The 18,672-nt window shown below is 49.1% G+C and overlaps 1 protein-coding gene across 1 annotated transcript; it reads left to right on the forward strand.

Moving 5' to 3' along the window:
* Nucleotides 1-2,994: 2,994 nt before the first annotated feature.
* On the forward strand, nt 2,995-4,933 carry htr1d (5-hydroxytryptamine (serotonin) receptor 1D, G protein-coupled). Its single transcript, XM_064301314.1, has one exon. It carries the CDS (start codon nt 3,359-3,361, stop codon nt 4,487-4,489), a length of 1,131 nt encoding a protein of 376 aa, XP_064157384.1. The 5' UTR covers nt 2,995-3,358; the 3' UTR covers nt 4,490-4,933.
* Nucleotides 4,934-18,672: the final 13,739 nt, after the last annotated feature.

Here is an 18,672-nt window from a genome sequence, read left to right on the forward strand (position 1 = left end):
GCTACAGCTTGGCATGCAGGCCACAGACCGTCACCAGATTCCAGATGGCATCCAGCTGGAGCAGAAGCTGGTTCCTGCTAGATTCCAACTGAGGCTGGCGACTGGAATTATCTCTGGGATTCTTGCACTTGCTGCTTCTCTCAGGATTTTAGTAACCCCCCCCCCCCCTCTCCCTCCCCTGGGGAATTACTGCACCTGCGCCCCTGATCTTTGCACGGGTGTTTTTTGTGTTGTAAGTAAGAGCGTCTGATAAATGGCAGTGAAGTAAAGTAAAGAAATAAGATATAATCCGTTTTACAATACCACTGTGTGAGATTCAAGGTGTGGTTTTGTCATGATCCATGAATGTGCACTGAATGAGGTTTGGATAGCTGGTCTGGCAGATGAATTAGTGCATGGGGCACCCATATATGATAGGGCCTAGTACCAAAATAGACTTAACATGTAGTAAGTTGCAATAACTGAGCAGCATGTTAAATAAGAATATATTAATATTATATAATATATAATGTGTCTGATCATATTATGCTGATTATACAATGCTGAAAGTTTGAATATTTCTCAGTTAATCAGGCTGCGTGATGTTGTCTTTAACGATTGTGTTTCTGTGTTATTCTATGCGTGACACTCTATTTGTCATCATGCCTTGCTCCCGTATGTATGTATGACAGGCTAGCTCCGCCCCTGAGTCTGGGGAACAGTTAAGACCTAAATAAGGGTGAAATCCAGGCCTCACGTACCCCTTGAGGATAGGGAAGGGGGGGGGGGGGGGTGTGTCACAATACAAAAAAAGTATCCTCCTTTCCTGCACTGCCAGCTCGTGTCCTCTGTGCCCCAGAAACCGATCTTTGTGTCCTCCCTCCCTCTGGTGTCCCCAATATGGGAGGAGACGAGCGAAGTGCACAGAACTGTACTGGTGAAGGCGGCTTCAAACTCGTCTCTTCCCCTCCTTTCCTCCCCTCCTTTCCTCCACGTGCTTCGGTAGCAGAGTGGAGTCAAGAAGATGACATGATCCACCACAGCATAAACAGTGATCACAATGTTCTCTATCGCTGAGGGATAGAGTGGGTTTAGTGCATGGTAAAAACGTCATTTACTCTTTGAGCGGTACCCCCTCTGGGTAGGAGCAAGTGTGTGGGGGAGAAAGCGACGACCGGCGTAACACAGGTCTCGTTTGCGAGTTCCCCCTCTCCGGTAGATTCCAGTAGAACCCTCTCCAGTTTCAGAGCGAAAGTTTATTAAAAACATGATTATTGTTATTATTATTTTTTTAGCCGGAGGCATCCCTTGCTTGGCCCAGCTTCGGGCTCACGGGCCCGGTGGCGGGAGCGAGAGAATGTTCCGGAAGGCCCGCGCCGGCCCTCCTGACTCTGGGATATTGCGCTCGCCGTGAGCCGCTTTTGAATTCAATTTCCGGCCAATTAAATGAATAAGACCCGGAGGCGTAGCGGGGCGGTGGCGGGGGGGGGGGGGGGGCACGGAGAGAGCCATTTTATTACTGCTTTATCCTCCTCCATCTTATCCTTCCCACCCCCATGAACCCCCCCCCATGCCCACCATCCCCACAAGCCCACTTCATGTTGTTGTTCCCTCAGCCAATGGGAAGCCTCGCAGGCCCGGGTTGTTTAGAGTGATGTCTGATGGATGGATTGTGGGGGGAGGGGGGGAGTTTCACACAGTCATAATTAGGGAGCTGTTGAAACCTACGCTTCGCACTCTACTGTGGGAAGGGTGCGGGGGTCAGGGGGCTGGGGGGGAGATGCAGGGGGGTACGGAGCTGGCTGTGTGGGGAATAGTAATGAGCAAGGCTGATGCGTTGAATTTCATATGAAGAGTGAGACTTACTATACAACCTACTGTACAGAGTCTGCTGTGTGTGTGTGTGTTTGTGTGCACATGTGTGTATGCGTGCTTGTGTGTGTGTGTAAGTGTGTGTTTGTGTACGTGTGCGTGCGTGTGGCAGGTGTGTGTGCGTGACGTGTGTATGTGTGTGTGAGTTTGTGTTTGTGTGCACGTGTGCATGCGTGCTTGTGGAAGTTGTGTGTGTGCGTGACGTGAATGTGTATGTGTTTGTGTGCACGTGTGTGTGTGAGTGTGTGTGTGAGTGTGTTTGTGTGCACGTGTGTGTGTGTGTGTATGTGTGTGTGAGTGTGTGTTTGTGTGCACGTGTGCATGCATGCGAGTGTGCGACAGGTGCGTGTGTGTGTACACGCATGCGGCGAGTGTGTGAATGTGCAAAGACTTCACTCCTTGTGTCATTTCTCTGTTAATAACTGTTTGTATTTTCTCTCTCTCTCTCTCTCTCTCTCCCCCCAGGACAAACAGACATACGGAACCTCACCTGAGAGAGATCAAGCCTGATGGCTCGCGCCTGTCAGCCTCTCTCCGTCTGCCTAAGGTCCAATCAGAAAACAGCTGCGGCAGGACCCTCCCCTGCCCTGTTCCGGAACAGTCACCGCGTTGGAAGGCTCGTCTCGGATTGAACGTTCTGTCTCAGTGCCCCGCCCACTCGTGAGACAGGCGGTTATTTGAGGAGGGAGAAGTGTTGGAACGAGGCCTCCTGGCACCAGCTTCCCCTGTCACATCGTTAAACCTCCCCGCGTCTCTGTTTTCATCACAAGGCAATCGTCTGTAATTGGAAAGTCAGTCTGCCAGATTCCCTGAACAGCGCCGGCCCAACAAGGGCGCAAACCAGCGGCTGCTTCGCACAGCTTGTAAATCCTCCGATGCGATTCGCCGCGGCCCGAGGCTGTCGATGTGGCTGGCCGGCCCGCTCGCCCCTCGTGCCGACAGTGATCTTGAGCAACCGAAATAAGTAAAGAAATAGCGTAAAGCCAGCAGTAGTCGTGATTGAGACCTGCCTTATACAGTTAGAAAGATAGACGATGTGAGCCTTCCTGAGAGCTGTTTCTTGAGTCCATAGGTACAGCGGGGGAAGGGGTGGGGGGGTCTCGGTGACTGGCCTCGAGTGTGGGGGGGGGGCGCGGGTTGGAATGGCAGAGAGGAAGAGGAGGGTAAGAGGAAGAGAGGATAAGATCGGTGAGGCCGTGACAGTGAAGGGCAGGCGCTAAGTTCCCCAGCTCCTAGAGAGCCGCGCGTGACACAGCCCAAACGGTATCGGCATGACGATCTGACAACCGCGCGCGAACATGTCCCGGGACACGCTCTGATTCACTCGATTTCGCGCGAGACGACCCCCCCCCCCGGCGAGCCTGCGACCGGGGGACGGTTTTATCTGGCAGCATGCCGAACAGCGAAGCTCAGAGTCCTGGCGTTAACCCTCTGAGGTGCGTCTGGTGAGGATCCGCTCCTAAACCTTCAGCTGGAAGTGCTAAGGGATTTGGCGGGGGCTTCTGGGATGGATCCGGGGAATGGCACGGAGGACCAGTTTTTCGGCAACGCCACGGAGGAGACCCCCGGGGATCCCATCCCGTCGTGGGACAAAAACACCCTGCTGGGCCTCCAGATCTCCCTCTCGGCGTTCCTGGCGGTGGTCACCCTGGCGACGGTGCTCTCCAACGCCTTCGTCATCACCACCATCTTCCTGACGCGGAAGCTCCACACGCCCGCCAACTTCCTGATCGGCTCGCTGGCGGTCACCGACCTGCTGGTCTCCATCCTGGTCATGCCCATCAGCATCGTCTACACGGTCAGCAAGACGTGGTCCCTGGGCCAGATCTTCTGCGACGTCTGGCTCTCCTCCGACATCACCTTCTGCACCGCCTCCATCCTGCACCTGTGCGTCATCGCGCTGGACCGCTACTGGGCCATCACCGACGCCCTGGAGTACTCCAAGCGCCGGACCACCCGCCGGGCCGCCGCCATGATCGCCGTGGTGTGGGTGATCTCCATCTCCATCTCCATGCCGCCGCTCTTCTGGCGCCAGGCCAAGGCCCACGAGGAGCTGACGGAGTGCGTGGTCAACACCGACCAGATCTCCTACACCCTCTACTCCACCTTCGGGGCCTTCTACGTCCCCACCGTGCTGCTGGTCATCCTGTACGGGCGCATCTACGTGGCGGCCCGCTCCCGGATCTTCAAGACGCCGTCCGCGCGCGGGAAGCGCTTCACCACCGCCCAGCTGATCCAGACGTCGGCCGGGTCGTCGCTCTGCTCCCTCAACTCCTCGGTGGCCCAGGAGGCGGGGCTTCAGGCGGGCGGCGGCTCGCCCCTCTTCGCCAACAGCGTGAAGGTGAAGCTGGCGGACAGCGTGCTGGAGAGGAAGCGGATCTGCGCGGCGCGGGAGCGGAAGGCCACCAAGACGCTGGGCGTCATCCTGGGCGCGTTCATCGTCTGCTGGCTGCCCTTCTTCGTGGGCACGCTGGTCATGGCCATCTGCAAGGAGTGCTGGTTCGACCCCGTGCTCTTCGACGTCTTCACCTGGCTGGGCTACCTGAACTCCCTCATCAACCCGGTCATCTACACCGCCTTCAACGACGAGTTCAAGCAGGCCTTCCAGAAGCTCGTCAAGTTCAAGCGATGCTACTGAGGATTCCCCAGAGAGAAGACTCCATCGCGGAGAGAGTGTTCGCAGAGCGTCGCTTTGTTCTTCTTCGGTTTTTTTGCAACACTTTTTCTTGCTTTGGCCCTTCGGAGAGTTTACTTCGGCTTTGAGGAGAATTTGCTTCGGCTTCTGAGAATTAAAGAGATCATTTTTAGTCTATTTCTCTCATTTGGCACGTTTCCCGTTTAAGGTATGCCTGGAACGTTTCAGTGCTTAAGAGCAGGGTGCTTACCTGTGAATTCCTAAAAGCACTGCACAGTGACATTTGACTGTGTGCTCCAGTAAGAAAGTGCGCATTGTGATTAGACATTTTACATTTCTGTACATTAGTTCCTCGTTGTAAAAAAAAAAAAGACTCTCATAGCCTTTGTAAATGTTTTTCCTGAAGAAACTAATGCATGATTAAATAAAAAATAAATAAAAACTAAACAACAATACAATGTAAAATACATAGAGCTCAAGCCATTAATCTACTTCAGATCTTCTGAGAAGAGAAGATCTTCTCCTGCCTTATCGGCCCAAGTTTGTTCATATGGGGGGGGTCATGAGAGAGCCATAACAGCACAGAGACGATGGATGGATGATGGTGGGTGGGGGGGGGGGAGTAAGATGTTATACGGACCAATGAAAGTGATGTTCATCGTTCTGTGAGAACATAAACCTTTTTGTTGGGTCACACTACCGACATGACTGAGAATTAAGATGCTAATGTATGTGGCGTGCAGTGCCGTCCCTCGTCGGTCCGTGTCCATTGCGTAAGACCTCCTGCGCGGTCTCCTCTTCTTCTGTGGTTTCCGCAGCGGAGAGGGGCGCGCCATGAAACCACGTGTGTTTTACGTGTGTGCAGTGAGTCTACTCATTTCTACCTATTCCGGTATCATGATGAAGAATCTACCTGCGAATAAAGAGAAAATATATCTAGAATAAAGAAAAGAGAATCTCTTTTACTATATTATTTACATATGTGTGTGTGTGTGTGTGTGTGCTTGCGTGTCTGACCTCATAAGACATAGTTATCAGTGTGTGTGTGTGTGTGTGTTGTTCATTAGATTATCTAGTACACAGTGGTAAATTATGATGTTTGATGCAGAGGATGAAGAATAAGTTTCATAAATTGTGGAATAAACATGGATGATGTCATAGCTCATCTGAATTACGGGTTATAACGATGATATAATTAAGTGAATGGCGTTATTTGATTATGCTTTATAATGGGTCTGCACCTCCTGTTCCTGTCAAGTAACAGAGTCTGCTGGTTTTTATTTTCTTCTTAAAATTGGCCACCAATTCAGAACCAAGAAACCAAGAGTTGACTGTGTTGTAAACGGATTTAATTGATCACAGACCGTAAAAAAAAAAAAAACTATAGATTACTATATCAATACTTTAGAGAGTTCCATGGGGTTTTTAATGATCTCAGGACCTGTGAGTCAGGACCTGGGTTATGGTCTCATATGAGGCTCATCCTACAACACAGTGTCCCCATCACTGTATTTGACTGTTCAGATACCCACCTTCCAGCACTACTTCCAGTACAGCTTGGTTCCCATCTAAATTATTAACCACACCCAACCCTGCTTAGCTTAACATATTCAAAATGAGAGACCTATAGGATGGTAGATCTGCTAGAGAACAGGCAACATTGCATACAATCACTGATATGGATATAGTATATTAAGAATATTTCGACAATTAATTTTTTCTAGGAACGATACTCTGTACATTTTCAGTATTTTATTGCGCGACGCACTGACATACTGTACAGAACATCAAGGCCTCATTTGCTTGGCCTCCCACAGATTGCCGCTGAAATCCATGAATCTTACATAACATTAAGAATTCATGAACTCCGCGCTGAACGCGATGCTCATTACATCGTTTTTTTTTTTTTTTTTTAACGCGTTTATGCACGATTACCTTCCCTCGCCATTAAATAAGCTCCCTCATCAAGCTCCCGCACCATCGGCGCAATGTAAACATGCTAAGGCGTCTGTCTTTCCTGTTTCGTTCCAGTGCGCATAGGCGCACGCTGCTTCCTGGGGGGATGAATATCTTCGGCACTGACTGCGGCGTGAGATTCTCCGCTGGGAGGTAAGTCTGCATAATTGAGCCGTGACCCTTTCCTGGTGTGGGCGGAGCCTGCGGCGGGCTAACCGGCCCGCTAATTTATAATGGTCAGTGATAGCGAGACCGCGAGGTTCGGGTTTGAGAGCCGCCAGGAATGATGGGGGGGGGGGGTGTCAGAGGTCAACTGCATCCATTATCCCACAGGCGTAGAGGGGAGGAGGCGAGAGGGTGGGGGGTGGGAGAGTAAAAGAGGGAGAAAGAGACACAGAGAAGAGAGAGAGAGGGCGAGAGGTGGGGGAAGGAGAGAGAGGAAGAGAGCAGGAGAAAGAGACGGGGAGGAGAAGGAAAGAGGGGGGAGAGGGAGATAGAGGGGAGAGGGATGGAGTGTGAGTAAAAAAGGGAGAAAGAGAGACAGAGGAGAGAAAGAGAATGGAAGAGAAAGATGGGAGGGAGAGAGGGCAAGGAGGAAGAGAAGGACGAGAGGGGAAAGAAGAGTTGATAGAGAGATCAGGACAAAGGAAGTGAGAGAGGGAAGGTAAAGAGAGAGAAGGAGAGAGAGAAAGGAGAGAGTGAGAGAGAGTTATCGGGTAGAGAGAGGAGGAAAGAAAGAAAGAAAGCAATGACAGAGAGGGAGATAGAGAGATGACAAAACAACACTTCCTGCCGTCCATCAGCGACCGTCCAATGAAGTCGGAGCAGCGGGAATCCTGTCCAGAAGGGTGGGATTACTGGTGCAGCCCAGGCATTTCAGGCAGATAATTCCCTCAAAGCCTTTTCAACAGAAGACCTGAAAGTCAAGTTTTCGTGGTGTGTTTTTTTTTTTTTTTTAATGTCAGTGGCAGCCATTGGCTAGTTGCTTCGTTACCTGGCCTATGAGGGAGCAGCGACATGACCATTATCCCTAAAATGTTAAAAGAAGGAAAACCCCCACGCATGTACTCTTCAGTGCTCCCCTTTATTTGAACTGTGTTACAAGGTTTCGACCCTTGAGCCTTTCTTCAGGTACATACCTGACCTGATGGAGACCTGAGGGTCGAAGCGTTGTGGGGGTATATAGTCCAATAAACAAGGCTGTTGCAGAGTATTCTGCTGGATTTTCCTTTGTTTAACATTTGAATTCCCCTACAACTCCAGCACCTCTGAAAAGACTGATGTGCTCATGTTTTTTTTTCTACCTTTGTACATTTTTTCCAAAATCCCTTAAGCACAGGGCATGCAATACAGTGAGTGAAGAGGCAAGCTACGCAGAGGAGTAAGATATAGACAGGTGACTCACTGACGTTAAGAGCTGAGTGAGATGGACACACGTTACTTGGAGTAAAGCGGACACAGGTTTCGCATTGGAGAAAGGCAGGAACAGGTTTTTAGGTGGATTATGACAGAGACAGGTCAATCTGTAAAGCAAGATTGAGACAGGGTGTTGAGTACAGTAATTAAGACAGGTTGTTCAGTACAGTGAGACAGACAGGTTGCACAGTACAGTGAGACAGACAGGTTGCACAGTACAGTAAGACAGACAGGTTGTCCAGTACAGTAAGACAGATTGGGTGTTCAGTACAGTAAGACAGACAGGTTTCTCAGTACAGTAGGACAGACAGGCTGTTCAGTACAGTAGGACAGACAGGCTGTTCAGTACAGTAAGACAGACAGGTTTCTCAGTACAGTAGGACAGACAGGCTGTTCAGTGCAGTAAGACAGACAGGCTGTTCAGTGCAGTAAGACAGACAGGGTGTTCAGTACATTAAGACAAACAAGGTGTTCAGTACAGTAAGACAGGTTGTCCAGTACAGTAGGACAGACAGGCTGTTCAGTACAGTAAGGCAGACAGGTTGTTCAGTACAGTAAGACAGACAGGTTGTCCAGTACAGTAAGACAGATTGGGTGTCCAGTACAGTAGGACAGACAGGCTGTTCAGTACAGTAAGGCAGACAGGCTGTTCAGTACAGTAAGACAGACAGGCTGTTCAGTACAGTAAGACAGACAGGTTTCTCAGTACAGTAAGACAGACAGGGGGTTCAGTACAGTAGGACAGACAGGCTGTTCAGTACAGTAAGACAGACAGGTAGTTCAGTACAGTAGGACAGACAGGCTGTTCAGTACAGTAGGACAGACAGGCTGTTCAGTGCAGTAAGTACTGACCTGCTGACAGGGTGTTCAGTACAGTAGGACAGACAGGCAGTTCAGTGCAGTAAGTACTGACCTGCTGACAGGGTGTTCAGTACAGTAGGACAGACAGGCTGTTCAGTCAGTAGTACGACGACAGGTTGACAGTACAGTAGAGACAGACAGGTGCCAGTACAGTAAGACAGACAGGTTGTCCAGTACAGTAGGACAGATGGGTGTTCAGTGCAGTAAGACAGACAGGTTTCAGTCAGTAAGACAGACAGGCTGTTCAGTACAGTAAGACAGACAGGCTGTTCAGTGCAGTAAGACAGACAGGCTGTTCAGTGCAGTAAGACAGACAGGCTGTTCAGTGCAGTAAGACAGACAGGCTGTTCAGTGCAGTAAGTACTGACCTGCTGACAGGGTGTTCGCTCTGAGTGCACTCTGTAGGATGTACTGCCATCTGGCCCCAGGGGGTGGCTCCCAGTCGTTTAACAGCTTCTCGCCATGGAAACAGAAATGGAGTTTAACCTTGGGATCTGCCGGCATTGTGAAGAACAATCTGGAAAGTCCTTGGGCGGCCGGCGGAAGTAACATATGGTACACAGACACAGAACAACCCCCCCCCCCCCCCCCACCACTTACGCTGCTGAGCAGAAACTCTTTTCTTCTCTTTCCCAAGATACCACGCTTCAGTGTCTTTCAATTCGATTCGACTTTGTTTGTATAGTGCTTTTGACGGAGACACAGCCACAAAGAGGCTTTACGGTGGAAATGCAACAGAAAAACACAATGCAACAAAACAAGCTCTCTTCCCTCCCACTCTTCATGTGGATGTGCCTGAGAAATGCAGAATTAAGGTAAAACCATAAAAAAAAGGCTTCATGCAGGATTAGCTTCTCATTGTGGGAAGTGTTTACAATCATTTAAATCGCCCTCAAACATGAACTCCCCTCCCACATGAGAAAAAAGACCAAAGTTTCACACCTTCATCCAACACCCACCACAGTACAATCTGCAGTGCAGTGGCTATCATACGCTCACGCTGCATTGTGATGTCACAGTAACACACTAGGTGAGTACATTATGATGTCACAGTAACAGCAATATGTCTACATTGTGATGTCATTATATTACAGGTTTTAATTACACTTGTAGCTAATTAGAACAACAAAGTGAACAGTTACAATGACCTCAGTATCACTAGGGATGGGAAAAACAGGCTTCAGTTTCAACTGATAGTGTAGAACAGGGGTCTCAAGAGAACCATAGTGTCTGCTGGTGCTTGTGTTTTGTGGACTCCGCAGCCAGTCAAACGCTGTCTTAAATTAAGCCCTTAAGTGCTGAAACATAGCAAAAGGCTATTGGCACTGCAGTACTCCAGGAGTTCAGATTGACATCGCTGCTTGTGAAACGTGCAGATACAACCAAAATATTCTTAAAGCTGGAAATGTAATTTATTTTTTTCCTGATTTTTGAGGCTCCCCTAGGAATCCTTCACAGATGCCACCATCCCCCACCTCCCCTCCACATATACACCCCTTCCAGGGTATGCTCTGTACTCTGTATTGAAACAAGGACATATGTGTATCCACCGCCACACTGACAGACCCTAGTATCTGATGCTCTTCTCCACTCCTGACCCCTGGCTAATGTACATAAGCCTGATGTAGCCATAGCAGAACTTGACAGAACCTGGTAGAACCCGGCAGAACCTGGCAGAATCAGGCAGAACCTGGAAGAACCTGACAGAACCTGGTAGAACCCGGCAGAACTAGGCAGAACCCAACAGAACCTGGCAGAACCAGGCAGAACCTTGAAGTACCAGACAGAACCCAGTAGAACCCGACAGAACCCCGCGGAACCTGGCAGAACCAGGCAGAACCCGGCAGAACCTGGCAGTGCTGTTCACCATCCACCGTCCTTCATCACTGTCATCATCCGTCCACCCAGCAGACAGGAGGGTGGAAGGGTAGATGAAGAGACATTCATCGAGCTAGAGTCATTAGATCTACAGAGACACTGGGCCTGGGCACTGGGCACTAAATCATGCATTAGGGTGGATTCAATCTACAATCTGTCCTTAACGTTGACAAGCAATTAAATGCTACAGTCAGTTTTATTTTATTTTTATTTTATTTTTCTCTTCGCAAAAAAACACAGTTTGGTGGAGGCATGCCTGCGGAATAAAAATGAATCCGACGGAAGGACTGGAGTGTGGCCAACGTCATGGGGCCGACGGGAAGAGCTAACGGAAGGCTACTGATCGAAGGCCAGTTAGGCTTCCACTGAAGCTTCCACTGCTGCTGTGTTACCAGCTCACTAACACCGCATAAGAAATAATGGAAAATAGTGTGTAGTTACCTCTGATCCTGGTTACAGCACTCCGGTGTGTGTGTGTATGTGTGTGTGTGTGTGTGTGAAAGAGAGAGTGTGTGAGATAGTGTGTCTGTGTGCGTGCGTGTGTGTGTGAGTGTGTGTGGGTGTGTGTGTGTGTGTGTGCGTACATGCGTGTGTGTGAGTGTGTGTGTGAGTGTGTGTGTGTGTGTGTGTGTGTGTGTGTGTGTGTGGTGCAGGTGTGTGTGTGAGTGTGTGTGTGTGGTGCAGGTGTGTGTGTGAGTGTGTGTGTGTGGTGCAGGTGTGTGTGTGAGTGTGTGTGTGTGAGTGCGTGTGTGAGTGTGTGTGTGTGTGTGTGTGTGTGGGTGCTGGAGAGAGCTCTTTCCCTCGCTGTGCTGGGAGTCTCTTGTCTAAATAAACTCAGGCCAGTTAATGCACCTCCATCTGCTGTCTATGAATTCTTCATGGGAGCCCACAAAGGCACTCTTTAAATTTTACACCCCTACTGTATGTGTCCCTCCTCGTCCTGCGCTTTTGGGCAGGATGGGGAGGGAAGCACGGGAGATGACAGGGAAGCCAAATCAAACAATCCAGGCACCTGACTTCAGAGTCAGTATCGCAGGAGATTACTATCCCTTACCCCCAATACATTATTAATACTCAGCTTCTCTGTGTTTATCTTACATCACCTTGCATCATTCAGGGACAGGCCAGATGTGCAGCTATCCACACACACACAGACACACACACTCACGCACACACCCACTCACACACACATACATACACACACACACTCACACACACATGCACACACTCACACACTCTCACACACACACATGCATACACACACACACTCACACACACTCATACACACTCTCTCTCTCTCACACACACACACACACACACACACACTCACACACACGTATTGTAAAGAATTGTTAATAAAATTGCACAATTCAGACAAGGTATTTCATAGGATATGAGATCATAATTGACACACAGTGAGAGGCTTTGTAAAGATGTACGCTTCAGTATTGATTAACAGGAAGGAGAAAAACAATTACAGTGAAACATTGGGGGGGGGGTTAGGCCAAATCTATTATTTAACTTGAGCCAGATGAGAAAGCTTGGATTCATTACACCTGGCGGAATTCTGGGTAATACGGCACACTGGACAAACAAAGAAGGAAAGAGGAACCTTAAATCATGATGGACGCGGCATTGAACATGTTCCAGTTGGGCCCACAGCAATGCATGCACCCTCCCAAGAACCTTTAGTAATGGGTGCAAAGGCACTAGCAATGAATGGCAAATGAATGCACAAATAATAATAATAATAATAATAATAAACTGCCAATGTGCATGCAGAAGTGTTTAATGGATAATGACACAGAGCCACGTTCAAGCTACGCTGCATTATTTTTTTTTATTTTTTTTTGCAGTTGGAGGGAGCTTTTATCAGGAGACACTGAAAAGTGCTGACACCAAAATCACCGGAGCAACCGGCTGCGACAAGACCTGAGACCTAACCGCATAAAGGTGACATTACGTGCCGCGGCGGGTTTGAGAGGCAAACTGGGGCTACGGTGCGTTAAGTAGGAAATGGGGGCGAGGGCAAAGTGTTCAGAGTTGTTGTGTCGGTAGGGCCAGTAAACTATGAGTGTGCTGACAACATCATTTGTATTTAACCTTTAACAACCAGGTAGGTCAGTGGGCAACGTAACTGTCTTGTGCAGGGACAAGCAGGGGGATTAAAGTGGGTTAGGAATGTGATGCAGCTAATCACATAATGGGTGGGGGGGGGGGTGGATTAGGTAGAGATGTAGCGAGCCGGTTTTCGTGGGAATTTGATCAGGACACCGGCATCAACACCGCTTTTAAAAGTAACGTGGGATCAGAACATTGTGTCTCTTCCAAAGGGTGGCACCTCCTTCTCCATGGTGTCCCCATCATTGTGCTAGGGCAGTGGAATTCCGTTTGAAAAGTGAGCCTCCAATGGCCCTGTCAGACTAGTTTTCCCACGAGGCCTCCCATCCAAGGATTGGTCAAGCCCACTCCAATTTTGCTTCAGCGACTGTCAGGTCAACTGCGGCACGGAATCGTTCGACAAAACTTGTTTTGCAATGTTATGTTTCCCTCTTTCAGAACTGACCTCTTATGTGAAGCTTTGTTGCCTGACTGTAAGACTTGGTTTGAGTCACGTGTGGAGAAAACGCTTGCCAGCTAGAGCTGTCCGCTAGTCATAAACGCTTGGAGCACACGGGTGTGTCTTCGGCCTGAAATAAATGATGTGCAGTGACTCAGCCACACCTGTGGGGGCGCTATCACATCTCTTATGAAGGCTCTGAGCTGATTGTGATGCCTGCCAAGGGGGGGGGGGGGGTTCAGGGATCATTGATGCAGAAAATCTAGTCCATCCCCCACCAAACTCAAACATGATTAGCCTACAGAGTTTGGCTCACACTCGCGCCCCCCCTCCGCCCCTCTCCCCCTCCCCCTCCATTTCTCAGTGGCCGACTCACTTCAATGCAATTAGAATCAGGACAATCAACAGCCTATCGTGGGGGGAAAAATCCCCCCCATGTCCCGATGCGAAGTTGAAAATAAAGGGAGAAAATCAATGAGCAAATAGATAAATTAGAAAGCAGACACAAATGATGGATGATACTTTGTTGTTTTTTTTTTAGCTTGTCTTTCATCATCAGGATAGTGGACTGGCGTTGACAGACACGGTTTCTGTTCCCTGTCTTGTGCTGGAGAAGGGGCTAATTTTCTATTTGCGGTCCGATGCGACACAAACAGCAAGGCTGGAAGGGGCCTTGCGTGCCAATTAAAGCTTAATGGATTAATGTGAGCTCCCTTCCTTTCCCATTCTCTCTTTCTCATTCACTCCCTCTTTGTTTCTCTGTCTCTCATTCCCCCACTCTCTCCCTTTCTATCTATCGCTATTCGTCCCCCCTTCTCTCTTTCTATCTCTCTCTTATTCTCTCACTCTCCCCCTCACTCTATCTCGTTCTTTCCCTCTCCTCATTTTCTCTTCTGTCTGTCTTTCTCATTTGCTCACTCAATCCCTACCTATCTCTCGCTCTCGCTCTCTCTCTAGCTGTTTCTCTCTGTCTCTCTCCCCCTCAAAGTAAATCCTCTGTGACAGAGTGCAAACAGTCAGTGTGGTAACGCTCCTCACAGGGAAACGCGCGCTTGATGAAAAGTACGATAACGGAGCAGAAAAACAGGAAGTGGACCAGCTGCGAACCAACCAATCAGAGTCCACCAACGGGGCAGGTGATGGTCCAGTCGGGGACGGCATTTCCAGCCAGCTCAATCCATGGACGCACAGATAAATTCAAAATATTGGGACAGTCGTGGCAAATTGGTTGTTTATCGTCTGTGCCAATCGTGTTTGTATTTCAAATCTCATAATGACTATGAGATAAAATTCTGAATCTCTATGTCTATTTCATGACTTTTGTTTGACATTCTTCGCATTTGCCTGAACAACATCAGGTTGGATAAAAGCTCCTGGAACCGACCAGGTTGCAGAAGACCAGGCCTGGCAACCCAAGCTGGTCACCGAAGGCGACTGTAAGTCTGGACCTCATAAACCGCCCCTAGAATCACTGGCAGATGATCCACCAGTAATGGATCAGATCAATATCACAGCCCCACAAAAATCTAAGGTGTGTCGCTTATTTTAGGATCCTCCCCCCCCCCCCCCATCCCCGCCGCCTCTTAAGGGGGGGATGATATTCTCCGAACACAATTTGGGAGGGATCTGACTTAGTGGCGGGTCTGTGTGTCGTGGCTCAGCTCAGCACCCCCCCACCCCCACCCCCACCCCCCAGTCGATTTGGCACACACAGTGGTGCGTAGCATCCCGTTCCTGAAATTACTGAGATCGCATTTACACACACACACACGCACACACACACGCACACACACACACACACACACACACACACACACACACACGCACACACACACACACACACTCGCGCTCACATACACACCTACATATGCATATGGACTTCACGCACACACACACGCACACACACACACACATGCACACACTCGCACTCACACACACACACACACACACACACATGCACACACACACTGTGCCAATCAACCATGCAAGAGGCAAAGCCGAGGGTTCCGGGGCAGACTCCACTTCCTCTTGTCAGTTGTAATCTGAGATTACAGAAGACAGTCACAAAGACGCTTCACAGAGTGACAGAAAGACAATTAAGACCAAAAAAAAAGAAAACCCCGAATCGCCAAATAGCAAAACCCACAAATGAGACCTCACACAGTGCCTCCAACCCCAATACACCCCCCCCCCAACATTGCACTGGATTTTCGTTTGGTAAATCGGAAAGACCGCCCCCTGTTGGCCTGCAAACTGCACCCCCCCCCCCCCAGCCTCTGGGTGTTCCCGGAAACAGGAGAGGGCCATGTTACCAGAGTCTTAGTGGAGAGACTGGACTATAGACTGCAGATGCACTCCATCGTCAGTATGTACTGCCAGCCTGCCAGATCCAGATTTAACCAGCCGTAACCGCTTCTTCCCTCCGAGTCGCTGAATTCCATCAATTCGGTTCAATCAATTCAGGAGAAACAAAAAAAAAAAACAAAGAACCAAAATTTAATTTTTAAAAATCTTTTAAAAATCCTCATCGAACAACGGCCCATGACCGTTAGGAGAAGCCTGGAGTTTGCATTTGTAAATGCGTGAGTTTTAGAGCCTGGGGGTCCTACAGGGCCCTGAAAGTGTGCTGAAGATCAGAGCTCGGACGGCAGCTGTCCTGCAGGCTGGCCGTGATCCGTTAGAGAAATGCAGTTAAAGCTGTCCCGTGGATTTCAAGGTCAAGGTCAAGGCTTATTGTCATGTGTTTTTAAAAGAACGAGGGCTTAAAACAATAAACCACAAACAAACATCATACATACATACATACATACACAGTTCCATAGTATAAAAAAGACAAACAGTAATGCTAAAAAAACATTTTTAAAATTACAATAAATAATGCATGCAGAAGTCAGAGTTAGTAAGAGCTTGTAAAATTTGACGTGCAGATCTTAGTGCAAAGAGTCTTTTTTGCATTTAGCATCCAAATGACCAGCGGAAAATAACTGTCCAAAACAAGTGGTTCTGGATCGAATGATTCAATACATTCCACCAGACAGCGCAAGCACAAAACGTCTGCGTAGGAGGTTTACACGCTCATTTCAAATACTCCGAGAACTTTAAACTCATAAATATTGCTATCGTTGCTCGGGAAAACAGTTGTACCAAACTCGAGGAGATTAAGAAGAAGTTGAAGATGAATCACTTCAAAAAGCACAACTGTGGAAACATACGGATGGCTAGCTATCTTCATAAACTCTAACTGAACACAGCTGATCACGTTGTCCTTATCTGTCTATCGGAGCTTCTGGGTTTTAATACTGTTCTTTCCCGCAGATCACACCAGACAAGCTGATCCCAGCCAAATCCACACGCACACACACACACCCACACACACACACACACACAAACACACACCCACATACACACGTGACATAACATAACTTGACATAACTGAACATAACATAACATAGCATAATGATGAGAACAGGCTGTTCAGCCCAACAATGTTCACCATTTTCCTGACTAAATTGTACCTAGTGCTCTGATTACCTAATGACTAAATAGTATCTAACACCGTATCAACCCCACACACTCACACACACACACACACACTCACCCCCCACACTCAGAGCATACACAATGAATAAATGAATAAGTAAATCTCATTACTAATTGATATCCCACAGTGTTCCATAGACGCGCTGTCAGATGTTCGCGGATCGATCTGCTGAAGCGGAGTGCAGACGTATGCGAAGGCGTGGGGGCCAGTGGGGGGGGGGGCTGGGGCCTTGGCTCTTCTCAGGGTTGCAGGTTCAAATCCCAGGCTCCTACAGAAAGGGGCTGTGCCCCTCAGTGAAGCAGCTGCGGCCTGCTCTCTTCCTCTTTTCCTGGGAAGGGAGGTAAAGCCGAACTTGCCGCCGGCCGTGATTTGCGAGTTAATTCGGATAAAAGACACAATCGACGTGTCTGGAGAACAGATAAATACAAGGGCCGGTTGACGGGGGGACATTAATCAGGCACTGCACAAGCCACCCAAGAAGCAATCTGCCTGACTCTCCATTAAATAAGACCCTGTGAGGGGTCCTCTCTGAGCTCAGTACGTCTCCTCCGCTCTGACTGCAGCAGCGCGAGCGGCAAGACGAACTCCGACAAGAAGATGAAAGTCGCGTCCAAGCCCTCTTCCGTCTTCCCTCTCTGTGTGTGTGTGTGTCTCTGAGAGATACTGTAGCAATCAGTTTCTCACTTCCTGCTCACCACTGAATCGGATCAGCGCGGCACCGCCATGCTCGTCTTAAGGCCGAGACAGACAGGCGCGCGTCGTGTTTAATGCATCGACTCTCCAGGACGGCGTTATGTAACGCGCTCGTGAAACATTCATTTTCTTTACGACACACGTTTTTTTCGTAACCTCTGGATTTCCTCCCGGTGTTGCTCTGTCACTCCGTATATTCCCGTCTGCTCCTGAACGGAAATGCGTTGTGAAGTGTGTAGACACGCGCATGAGAAATATGAATCCTTTTTTTAAAAAAATAAAAAAATAAAAAACAGAATTCCTTTTTTTCATTTTATCCTGCGGATGGAAAAGGTAATTGAAAAACTCCCCGGACACTCTGTCACGGCTCTACACTCATTCCACGTGTGCACGTTCTAATCGGGAAATATGCAAATATTCCGGGCGGGAATGCCGGGGAAGAATTCCGCGTTTTTCTCCGGTTGCGCTTTCGATCCGATCGGCGGAATTTCGACGCCTCCTCCGGAGTTTTCCCGCCCAGCGCTCACCTCCTTATCGGAATCTTCGTTGGGAAGGGCGAATGCAAATTGCCTGTTTTTTTTTGGTGGAGGGTGGGGGGGGGGTAGACGTTGGGGGTGGGGGGGGGTGGGGGTATGTAAATCAGCTGCATATTTCATGAATATCTTGTGCAGCCTTCAGGACTCTACTTTCCCCTCCCTGATGGTTTCAGAGCACCTACAGCTCTGGAATAAGAGGCCTTCAGAAGCTGGGCAGAACAGTCCTGGGGGGCGGGGGGTGGGGGGTGGGGTGGGGGACGGGAGGGTCTTTTTATTAAATTTGTTCTCTGGGTTGTTGACATTTGTGATAGGTGGGATTCGCTGCTTTGTGGCACACACTTTAGTTTTGAACATTGGAGTTTCCCACAGGTAATTCTAACTTTTTGCTGCTGGGGGGGGTTGTGTGTGCTAAATAATTGTGCATCAGGGGCACGCACAGCAGCCCATGAAAACACGTCCGCAGATGGGATTCGAAAAAAAGATGGCGACGCAGCTGCTTGAAGCTCTTCTGGAACATTCCACAGCTCAGAAGCCCGAGCTGGGAGCTAACAGCCTCCTTTGGATTTGCACATGGACTGTGGAACAACCTTTTTCTTTTTTCTTTCTTTTTTTGGCAGGTGCAGGTTTTGGCGGATGTAGGTGGTGATGGGGGGGGGGGGCGAGGTACATGGCCCCCGTCCCAGCAGGAGAGTCCTCCGCTTTGAGCACAAACCCGGAAACCTGCGCCCAGCGGCTCGCACCACTG

The sequence above is a fragment of the Anguilla rostrata genome, chromosome 1 (genome assembly GCF_018555375.3).
Source record: "Anguilla rostrata isolate EN2019 chromosome 1, ASM1855537v3, whole genome shotgun sequence".
NCBI lineage: Eukaryota > Metazoa > Chordata > Actinopteri > Anguilliformes > Anguillidae > Anguilla > Anguilla rostrata.

What these genes read in the sequence shown, in the direction of transcription:
- htr1d (XM_064301314.1), top strand. Translation starts at nt 3,359, where the DNA reads ATGGATCCGGGGAATGGCACGGAGGACCAGTTTTTCGGCAACGCCACG.